General features: G+C 35.4%; 2 protein-coding genes and 1 non-coding gene across 4 annotated transcripts; 1 reads left to right on the forward strand and 2 right to left on the reverse strand.

The window, feature by feature from the left end:
• Positions 1 to 849: 849 nt before the first annotated feature.
• TRNAK-UUU (transfer RNA lysine (anticodon UUU)) lies at positions 850 to 922 on the forward strand. Its single transcript has one exon. It is a non-coding gene; the product is annotated as a tRNA-Lys (tRNA).
• A 1,467-nt stretch (positions 923 to 2,389) lies between these two features.
• Positions 2,390 to 4,591, reverse strand: LOC131602527 (uncharacterized). 2 transcript variants are annotated; one of them, XM_058874663.1, is made up of 6 exons: positions 4,402 to 4,591; positions 3,748 to 3,972; positions 3,472 to 3,648; positions 3,144 to 3,368; positions 2,916 to 3,044; positions 2,390 to 2,791 (listed from the first exon to the last, which is right to left on the reverse strand). In XM_058874663.1, the coding sequence occupies exons 1-6, from the start codon at positions 4,486 to 4,488 to the stop codon at positions 2,558 to 2,560; spliced, it is 1,077 nt and encodes a 358-aa protein (XP_058730646.1). In that variant the 5' UTR covers positions 4,489 to 4,591; the 3' UTR covers positions 2,390 to 2,557. The 2 variants fall into 2 exon arrangements, with proteins under 2 accessions (XP_058730646.1, XP_058730647.1); XM_058874664.1 differs by having other exon boundaries at positions 3,748 to 3,978; positions 4,402 to 4,559.
• Positions 4,592 to 5,177: 586 nt separating this feature from the next.
• On the reverse strand, positions 5,178 to 8,956 carry LOC131602525 (uncharacterized protein At4g19900). Its single transcript, XM_058874660.1, has 5 exons — positions 7,660 to 8,956; positions 7,403 to 7,552; positions 6,736 to 6,870; positions 5,874 to 6,068; positions 5,178 to 5,696 (listed from the first exon to the last, which is right to left on the reverse strand). The coding sequence occupies exons 1-5, from the start codon at positions 8,739 to 8,741 to the stop codon at positions 5,510 to 5,512; spliced, it is 1,749 nt and encodes a 582-aa protein (XP_058730643.1). The 5' UTR covers positions 8,742 to 8,956; the 3' UTR covers positions 5,178 to 5,509.
• Between the last annotated feature and the right edge of the window lie 2,626 nt (positions 8,957 to 11,582).

Raw genomic sequence — 11,582 nt, forward strand, 5'->3', positions numbered from 1 at the left:
GTGAGCGAGAGGAAGAAGAAGACGAGTACGGATGTTTTGTGTTTCTGAATGAAATAGCGTGTTTTAATTTTATGAAAATTTTAAAAAGGGCTACCAGAGCGCTTTTCAGAAGCGCTTTCATATGCCCCTTTATACCAGCGCTTTATTACTAAAAGCGCTTTTGTACCCACCCCCTATAAGAGCGCTTTCAAAAGCGCTTTCATACCCACCCCCTATAAGAGCGCTTTTAGAAAGCGCTTTCATTACCCCCACCTATAAGAGCACTTTTCTAGCGTGATTTTTAATTTTGTTTTTAGCCAAACCTACCAGAGCGCTTTTGGGCAAAAGCGCTTTCGTAGCTGCGCTTCTAAAACTTAAATTTGGCGTAGTGCTAGTTGATCTTGAACAAGGTTAGGTTGTTTTTACATTCGAAAAATTGATTTTCAAGATAATGGTGATTGATTACCTTTATGAATTCAATTTAGTTTTTTTTCAACTTCACTTATCATTGTCGATTTTATATTGATAAAAAAATATTAGGAAAAATACAAATTATTTTTTTAGCAGAATAGACAAGAATCACTAATAGAGTTGCGAAGAAAGATTATGTATTTTAATTGTGTGAATAGAGTACGAGTAGCCCTTACAATATTTTGAGTTAGTATGTACTGACATCACAACTTTTTCTAATTATATTAAACAAACATGATTGTCTCTTGACAAGAAAAAAATTGTTGTTACGGGAAGCATCCAAGTCATCCAATTAGAGAACACAATGACAAGCATATAGGTGATTTTTAACATGATTAAATTTAATATGTAAATAAAGTTTGTACTTTAAAATAATGAATAACAACACATTATTGTGTAGCCGTCTTAGCTCAGCTGGTAGAGCGCGTGGCTTTTAACCACGTGGTCGTGGGTTCGATTCCCACAGACGGCAAAATAATAAATATTTTTATATTTTTAATAGAAATTTAAGGGAGCGTTTGTTTCATGAATTCCAAATTTATTTTTAGGAATGTGACTTTAATTTTTTGTATTCCCATATTTGTTTCAAATACTTATAAATTATGTCTTGAAACTTTTTATTATTAAAAACTTAATTTACATTTGTTTTTTTTTTTCAATGTAAAAAGATGAGAATCTTATATTTTCATGGGAATAAGATGTAATCAGCAATAACTTCTCATTTCTATTTATTTAAATTCTTTGCCATTAGTTGTTAGGAGTTTCATAAGAACGAATAGGAAGAAAGAGTCACTATCACTCGCAAAACTACTAATGCTCTTATAACTCCCAAATACCCATATTTCTAATAGCTACTCATTCGCATGTTCAATATTTCTCATGAAACACAAATACATTTTAGACAATTTTCTATTATTTGAAGACTTTATCATCTTATCGCTCTCATATAATTCCCTAATGATTTCCATTAAAGAGGAGAATGAGAGAGAAAAATTAAAGGCCTATATATATGGATAGAGGATTGAGAGTTGAACTTAGTAGAGCTTAGAAGCAAGTTCACTATGAGCTTGAGGGAGGTTTAGATGAAATCTTGCAGGAGAAAATATCCAAAAAAATGGAAGAGTGAGGGGTGAACCCTTCTTTATAGGGATTTGAAATCTAGGCCTAGGGATAATTATGTACATCAGCGATTCAAAAAATGAAAGGCCTAGGCCTAGTTATGTTTGAATTTGTGGTATATAATATGATGGAATGAAATAGAATAAAGTGGTAAATAATGTAATTTTATTGTTTGGATTAGTAAATAATGGATAAAGTAAAATGAATGATGGAATATTTTTCATCCAATCTTCCATTTTTTATTCCATCCAATTTGCGGTATAGACAATAAAATAAAACATTATTAATAAAATTCTCAGACAATGAAGGGGCTCTATATCCATTCCACTCGCTTAATCTCATTTCATTATATTTCATTTTGTTTTGTTCCATCAATTCAAACATAGCCTAAATATCCCTTAATCTTACACGTAAGTTTTTTTGTTATTACCATTATAAATTTCTTGCATCCATAAAGGTTTAATATAAATTTGAATTTTGGTTTTTATACAAGAATATATTTCAGAATTTACATATTTTTTTTCCTTTAAATTCTTATTGTTTCCATAGTTAGTCTGTCAATCAGTCCAACTACATTTAACTTAGTCATATATCTTGTTTTTAACTTCACCTAAAACATTTTACTTCATCTTCTAACATCTCAACATTGATATTTTAGAATTCAAAATTAGTTCCAGATAATGATAAGTGCCATAGAGAGGAAATAATCTGTAAAAACTTGAATACTTCTAGCAAAGCTCTAATAACCTTTTCAGATGCAAATGAGGTAGTATATCTGTATGCATGATTTGATACAAGAAAAATGCTCATGACATACAGATTGTATCAGTGCAAGCCCAATTACAGATACATTATAACATTAAAGTATACACACACTATTTTATTCCTTCCTCAAAGGATGAGAGTTTCTGCAACATTTCAACAAAACAGTCCCTTAAAAGAAACTGAAGTTTCACATCCCTTATTACAAATTTGACAAACAAACAACCTAAGCAGAAAACTTTTCTCTGTCGTGAGGAGCAGAATAATCGATATTTGGCCCGACAGGAATGATTCCAAATGGATTGATAGAAGGATGACTTCCATAGTAATGTAACTTGATATGTTCCATGTTCACTGTTCCACTAATGCCAGGAACTTGGAAAATGTCTTTGGTATAATTGAAGATATTCGGGTATTCCCGCAGTAGCTTCTTGTTACACTTAAAATGAACCACATAAACCTGCAATTACAACCATACGACTAGTTACCCAAATATCAAAACATTGGAACTTAATGCTCATAGATTACCGATTTGCATAATACACACAGCATGAAACTTTCCTCACACATATCAGACACTTTACCTCGTCAAATCGAATGAGTGTGACAAACAAACGAATGTCTGCTTCAGTAAGCTTGTTGCCACATATATAGCGTTGCTTGCTTAGTATATCCTCGCATTTGTCCAAAGCTTCGTATAATCGGCTAACAGCCTGCACAAACAACGAAATGAACACACATTCAAATTTGTAATGAATGTAAACGTTAAAGTATGAACTACGCCTAAAATTTTTAAAGATACAGCTACATACATCGATGTATGGCTCCTGTTTCTTTGCAAATCCACATTTATAAACACCGTTGTTTATATCATGATATGTCCACTCATTCGTTTCATCAATCTGGGCTCTCAATTCAGATGGATACAAGTCCAGGGCGGGATTCTCTGCGATATTGTTGAATTCAGTATTAAACATGCGGATTATCTCCGAGCTTTCGTTGTTAACAATTGTCTTGAGTTTCTTATCCCACAGAACCTGTGCAGATCAAAATCCATTAGCTAACAATAAACATCTGTTGAGCAAAGCAGATCAGAAAAGATAAGAAAGAAACAAGTCCATTCTAAAGCGAAAAACCTACCGGAACAGTGAATTTTCCGGTGTAATTTGTACTTGCAATTTCGTAAAGCTCTCTAACACTCTTTGCTCCATTCAAGGGATCGGGTTCAGCTCCAAGAACCTCGGTATTTGATTCAGGAAAAACCCATCCCACATGTTCATCAGATTCTTTTGTTCTTCCCCATATCGGTTTAACCGCCTGTTAATTAAACATGCAACATATGAAATTTCTAGGATGAACTATTGAAAATTGAAATCATTCTACTAGCAAATATTAAGCAAAAAAAAACCTACGGACCGAGAAACTGATGGCTTTGTCAAGTCCTTTGATCTTCAAATAAGCCAGGCATCTGCAAGCCCAAGGACAAGCATATGATATGTAGAGATGATATCTTCCTGACTCAGCTGGAAATTGGGAATTAAGATCCCTCGAAACGAATTGCCGGAATGTGGAAGCAGATCTCGCGAATGCTCCCGAGTCGGATATCTCATCCAATGCAGATCGCGCCATTTCAACGATATTCTAATGCTAATCAAAAGAGATTTTAATCAAGAATCACAAATAGCACAAAAAATACTAGTAACACATTTTGTTCCGTTTCAACTTTCAGGTGAAGCTTTTATCTTTTGGACAAGTAATAAATATCATGATAAGTTCAAATTTGAACTTGATTATAAGAATCTCCAATTAATGATCATATATTGGAATCAATTAGTTAGTTAATTTTCTGTGGAAGTTGAAAATATCATCAACCCAATAAGAGATTTCATAACCTAATTATCAAATCAATTATACCCAGAAAAGCATATAATATGAATCTGTGATGAGAGCAAATAAAAGTCAACAAAATTGACATGCATTAATAATGAATTTTAACAAGAACATGGTTATTTATTGTTATTGCAACCTAAAAGAAAGAGAGAAATAGATGGTGCAGTGTTATTTCTTTACCTTGTTGTAGTTACAGGTGAAGCGGTGGGAGAACAAAGAGAGTGGAAAGGAGCTTTTGGGGAGGAGCAGTGATTTTGGACAGAACATGCTTTATGTAAAATACAAGTAAAGTAAAGTTCCAATTGTGAAACAAAGATAGAAAAAACAAATTTAACACTACCTGTATATTGGACAGATTCAGAATTCCATCAATAAGAGGACAAAAAAGTTAATAATAAATAATGAAAAAAATTAGGTCTTGATAATTAAATACAAATATTAAAACTCAATAAAGTGTTAATTGATTAAGTAGTTAGTAGATTAGGTTGATGAAAAGAGAATTATTCAAAGCAAGGTTGGCTAACAAAAGAGGAGTTGATAGAAGAATTTGTAGATAGTATATTATCTATTGGAGATTCCGGATGAGTCGGAACAACGGGAGCAACGCTCTAGGACACAAGACAAGAAATATCACATCTCCACCCAAAATCTTAAGATATCAATTATACGAGTCTACCTTTTTTATAAATCCAAAGAATTGAGTTGTATTAGCTTATACAAGTTAAGGAACCAAGTTGCTTTAGAGATCAAATTGATTGGCTCCGAAGGTAATTATTAAGTTACTGGACAAAGATGTATTTCAGCCTAAAAGAAATTTCTCAGGGAAACTTAGGAACATGAGAAAGTGATCGAACGTGGGAGCAATTAGCTAATAACTATTGATAAAGATCTCCCCAATGTTTAGGCTTCCGACATATACAACAAAACATATACAATTATACATTTACTTGAATAAATTAATATTAATATCTTGATCTTATTTCTTCATTGACAAATAAAATATATCAGCTACACCCAGTTCCATCAAAACCATTCGGTGGTGAACCACTACATATTAATACATTCTACAAGGTTAGTTGTAACATATGAACATTCCATAACTGGCCATTCTCTACAAAGCTTTCACTATATTGTAGTGCTTTTAACAGAGGAGTTCAACTCATTATTCATCTATAAATATACAACATAATTGTACAGAGACATGGAAAAAAGTATCTGTCCATGACTAGAAGACACCATATGAATAGCTGCATTATGACTTCAAGGCAACTTTGGGATAACTTGGCTTTTACAGTAACTCCAAGCATCGGATACATGTATAATTCATAAGCCTGGCCACAAGGCTATCTGGTTCTGGGATGAGAGCAGAAGTCAAGCTGTTCCAAAAGTGAAATGTCAATGACTCGCGTAGTATTTTTTCAAGCAAAACATCTTGTTGTGCTTTCTCCGACTCAGTTGCTGGTGCAAGGAAGTATCTGTTTGCAGGTTTATAATTCAGTTAAGGAACGAGAGCATAAAGGCAAAACTAAACAAAAAGACAAGGTAGTGTTATTCTCCAAAGTCCAAATTAGAATTGAATGCATCCACAAGTATTTCTAATCAACCTTATCTCAAAGTATATTCCTAACCAACTGAGAGAAATGTCAAGTTACCTTGTAATGTCCTGAGAATTGATGGGGAAGAAGATATGAGAGGGTTCCTCGTTCAAATCCAACCGTTTAATAGTGTTGTTCTCTTCTCCTACAGACTTTCGTGCAACCCTTGTCAATAGATCAGCTCCATTCCATCTCAAACTGTTATCGTCATATGTCATGTAAAACTCTTCCAAGCACTTCTTTATATACAGACTGCATGAAACAAAGAATAGATTTACATAATGTCCCATACTAAACAAATAAAATTTATTACATTTTCCCCTACCAATCTACCATTCAAATTCAATTGGTTATAAAAGGGCATTGCAGCACACAATTTAAATCATAAGGTTCATAAATTAATGTCAAACTTTTTAAATGATCTTTTTGAACCTATGCATATTTGTAAAATTGTCATTGGCTATATCTAACGTTCAAGTTCTCACTAATTAAAATTTCATATTCAAAATTTACAGCACCCATTTAACCTCATATTGATGCTAATGAACAAAATCTACTTTCCAAGCTCTACTCATGTAGGTTGGAAACTGTTTCTCATGAAAAGTGGTTTTCTTTGTTGTGAAGAGAAAAAATCAAACAGCATAGTCAACATAATGGAAATCTTGAATTATTAGCCAATAAGATTTCAGGAAAGTGTGGTATAGGTCCCTGATCCCCATACTCATAAGTGGAAAAATACAGAATACACAAGCTGTTGGAAATATGTGCAATTAAATGAAAGTCTCTATCTACTTAGGAAATGGAGAAGATTACGACTCAATCTCATACTGGAAATTGTTTCCAACTACAAGCCAACTAAGCCCCGTCTCATTAACAAATAGAAAACATTCTGGCATAATAGGAACCACACTAACAATACCTGTGCCTTCCAAAAGCCATCACAGCACCATTCAAAGAACTTCCAGCAGCATGTTCCTCTATTCCAACAGAGTTATTAAGATAAGAAATTGGCTTCAAAACTATGATATCAGAGTCGAGATAGATCCCACCATACCTGATAAAACAGAAAACAATGTTAATGCATTTTCCAATATGTTAACAAATGAATAGTATTTTCATTGCCGAATTGTGGAAAATAGAAAATCCACCATGTGAAATTGCAAATAAAGTTACGAACAAATAGTGAAATCTGTGTAGTGGTGGAAATAAGTCAATTATATAAAATGAAAAGACATGTTGCATACACATCACGGATAGGAGTCATGTTAACTAACTCTCAATTTTTTCTTAATTTAAAACTCTAAAATTCTATCCTTTTGCTGCCACGTCAGGTAGGAGAAACTAGAATAGCAAATGCTAAATCCCTAATAGCATTACTAGGATAGTGGCAAGGTTTTCATAGGGGATTTCTTAAAATCCGCTATATTTCAGCATCATAGCGCCGCTATTTGACAAGACTTCAAGGAAAATATTCAACTCCTACAGCAAAGCTGAAGTAAACACCATCCATCCACAAAATCAGCTTACAGTTACAACCAAGCAATCGATACCTACTAATACAAGCCAACACAACAAGGAAAACTTACTTATACAGAGCTGCGAGACGAATAAGCTCACTGTAATGAGTGGAATAAAACTTTGTCGTTCTCCACTCAAACCAAACAGAAGAAAAAATGTCGGCAGGTGTACCCTTGAGGAGCTGGTCAAGATTTGGCATAACAACCGCAACTTTGTAACTGAGAAAACAAAACCCTTATTCCTTAGCAAAAAAATGACCAAATTTAAACAACAAAAGCAACTACAATGCAGCAGAACATGAAATTGAAAAAACAACAAAAATTACCCATCCTTAAGAAAGCTATCTTTGAAGAAATCAAGCTCAATTGTTTCGGAGAAAACCACAACACATGCATCAGGATGGTGAAACAGCAAACTCTCGAGACCACGCTGATACCGAACTGTGAACATCCAAGGAGGTGAATTCCACACCATAAAAACCCTCATGACGCATTTACCCTTTCTGAAGAACGAATCCATGAAGTCATTAAACGATAAACGCAATGGCAAACCAGGAAAATAGCCCCAATTATTCCCATCAGCATAAATATGCTGATGACGATTCAGAAACTCAGCAGCATCACTATTATCATTCAAAGTCCTCCGTTCCGTTCCACCTTTCGCAACAGTTACTAATTTACCATTGTTATTAGTGTTCTTGCGAGGCGAAAACGAAAACGGAACTCTCTTGAACTCATTGATCCACCATTTATGGAGAATCTTGTCACCTCTAGTGAGTGTAGAGACACCTACAGAGTCAGGATCTTGAAGAAGAGGATTGAGCATTGGATTGAAAGCTTCGAAACTGGATTTCAACATTTTGTCTTTTCTGAGAAACACACTTTTCTTGTCAAACCATTCACCCCAGACTTCTCTCAGGGAAGATGATTTGAGAAGAAGTAAATCCTCGATTGATGTAATGAGTGTGGCTTTACGTCTGATGTTATCGTCTAGGGGAATGTCATCGGAGGTGAAGGCGGACTTGGAAGGATCTTCTGAGAAAATGGTGAATTCATCGGTGGTGGTGATGGAGTCTGAGAAAATGTGAGGGGATTTGAAGGATTTTCTGATGGAGGATGTGATGGGATCGAAGAAGTAAGAGGAAGGATTGGTGTGAAGAGTTTGGGATTGTTGTTGTTGCTGTTGTTGGTCGAGGTCGATGAAGTCGAGTTCGTCGATGGGATCGGAGGTGGAGAGATCGGAGTCGTCGGTGGTGTCGGAGAGGAGAGTGCGGGGGTTGGACGGGGTGTCTGAGTGGGAGAGAGAAAGACGAGAGTAGAGGAGAGAGACAGAGAGAAGGAGGAGGACGGCGGAGATTACGGCGCAGAGATAGGCGCCGTAAGGGGACCGCCGCCGGGATCGCAGCATTGTTTATTTAAGTCAGCTGGAGAAATGTCTAAGTCAGCTTGGGTGTTTTTTTTTCTCTGTATTTGGTCTGTTTTAGTCTTCACTGTCACTCTTCTTTCGTGCCGGGATACTGCCGCTCTTATGCCAAGTCACTTTGCATCATATTATCAGGCTAAAGCATTTTTGAGATTGTTATTCAAAGTAGCTATCTAACTAGCTACTAATATGTACACAATTTTGTTCACTTTACTTATGGTTGACTTAATGTGTCAATCCTTTTGAGGCTTTCTTCGGATTAAGGTTGGAAAATTAGGTTTATCTATAATCTCTTGCCTAATTATATCCATCAAAACTTTAGAGTCATTATAAACCATATGATTTGTGATTCTCTATTGTCAACCTAGTTCAAAATCATGCAATATTGTACACATTTTTGTAGTGAGCACATCACACAATCTAACTTTCCACGCTTATTCCATAACCCAATTTTTTAAGGAATCTCTTAATAATCTTTACACCCAACGGTAAAAGTAAAACACTTGCAAGTATAATCACAATTGAATTTAATTCAATATCAACAAACATGTTAGATCTCTTGTCAACTCAAATTATTTGTCTTTTACACATGATTTTCATTCTTGATCTCCTTCATCATATACATGACATTTTCTATTGGGTTGTGTTATGAATAAGGAAAACAAAATCACAACAGTAGCTCATGAGCAAGGACACTTGGCACAAGATCCATCCCCCAAGGAAATTAGGAGGGGCGCGACAAAGAAATTTCATAACAGAAAATATTCCAAGAATTTTATTAAATAGATCAAGGAATGACAATCACTTGCAGGAAATGAACTAATATTGACATCACTCTCTCCTTATAAGCCTTCTTAGCTTTTGTACTTCCATTTCTTCAATTGTATTTTAATTTCTCTAAAGTAAATTGTACTGTTGGTTGTGAAATTTAATACAGTTTATCACTTGGGGTTCTCTTGTTTTTTTTTTCTAAAATTAAATCATAACATTTAGTGCTTTTATCTTCTTACTCATGGTTGATAACACTCAGATGAAAGGGTAGATAAAAGGGTTGGAATCTGCTATATTAAGGAGATTAACGCTATTTTGTAGCAATTTTGTGAAAAATCTAACAACGACACAACGAGTATATGCATTTGAGAAACCTCAATAAAAACACGTTTTAATCCTGTGGAGAACCATAATACTTTATGGCATGCTTTTTAGTCCTTTGGCGGCGGATCTCGTTCTGGCAACTCTTCACCACCGTCATTTCAAGTGCATAATATTAAATTAGATTTTTCCATATTTGATGGATTTGAAGCAATTCCTTCAAATAGCCCAACAACATGGAATGATGCTCTCTGAAAAGAAAAGTCAATTGGACAAAACATAAATTGATTTTCTAGGAATGAATTTCTCCCAAGCAAAATATCAACCTCAGTCCCATATTGCTCAAGAATTGTTAAACTTTCCTAATGAAAATCTCAGAGTTAAGCAAATTCAGCAATTTCTTGGTATTATTATTTAGAAAATTTCTTTGCCAACCTCCCTACCTTCTAGTCCACCTCTGGTGAAAACCCCATACTACCCCTGACTTCGGAAATGCATTTTCGAAAATGCAAGAAAAAGGTGTTTTCGGAGATGCATCTCCGAAAACGCCTTTTTTCTTGAAAAAATTGTCTTATTTCGGAAGTTCATTTCCGAAAACAGTATTTCGGAAGTTCATTTCCGAAATGCTGCGCGTTATGCAGATTTATCAAAACACTCCCCCTCCCCCATTCATTTACCCTAACTCAAATCAAAAACAAGCAAAGGCGAAAATTTGTGCAAACACACTTCCAAGGCTGCATCAAGGCTCCAATCACATTGCTATACAACATTCAAAAGCCCACAAATCACTCAATTTGTAAGTTTTAAATTTGTTAGATTCATTATTCAAATGCATGTTATTTAGGGTTTCAATTGCATAAATGATATATGGACTGGTTGTTAGTAGTATTTAGGTTGTTTAGAAGCTTTTTGAATTGGTTTTATGTTTGATTTTGGGGTCTGCCATGGAAGTTGCAGAAAACTCCATCGCAGGGGTGTTTCGGAAGTTCATTTCCGAAAACACCTCCACCCCAGTTTTCGGAAATGAACTTCCGAATTGTATCAGAAGTTCAAATTTTTTAGTTTTTTATTTTGTCTCGCATATTAATCGATTTCAATTGTTTACAGGAACATGTCAGACAACCAACCAGCACGCATCAGACAGGGTAGGGAGACCCAGACTGCGTCGGCTAGAGAGGGTAGGGAGTGTCCGTTTTAATTTGCAAGTACTTTATTTTTAACGCCTTTGTTTATTGTGCCTGTTTCTTTGAAGTTTGTGTGCATGCGTTCTGACTTCTTTGATGGCGTGTCGCTGGTTTCCAACGTCTTTGTTCTTTAATGACTTGTCTGTTTCCCAAACGTTTTTGTCCCCTTTCTTCTTTTATAAAAGGAGGTCTCATGGACCTTTCTTTCTTCATTTTTACGCAGGAATGGGTGGCGCTAAGGGAAGAAAGGGTTCTTCAACCTCGTGCTCTCGCGGAGTGAAGGAGGTGAAGGAGGTGAAGGAGAAGAAGAAGGTTTTGACTGGTTCTGCTTCTCGTCTCCTGGGGGTCCATGGCTCGGACGTGCAGGCTCAGTCTTCAGGCGTGAGAGTCATGATCAACGCTGATGGTTCTGAGACTGAGTGGGATGAGGATTGGTATAATTATCTTCATTCGGAGGAGTTCGCTCGTCGGGCAGAATAACGTGTTTTTGTTTTGTTTGATGTGTATTTTGTAACGCTCGTCGGGCAGAATAACGTGTTTTTGTTTTGTT

Source organism: Vicia villosa, linkage group LG5, assembly GCF_029867415.1.
Source record: "Vicia villosa cultivar HV-30 ecotype Madison, WI linkage group LG5, Vvil1.0, whole genome shotgun sequence".
Classification (NCBI taxonomy): Eukaryota; Viridiplantae; Streptophyta; class Magnoliopsida; order Fabales; family Fabaceae; genus Vicia; species Vicia villosa.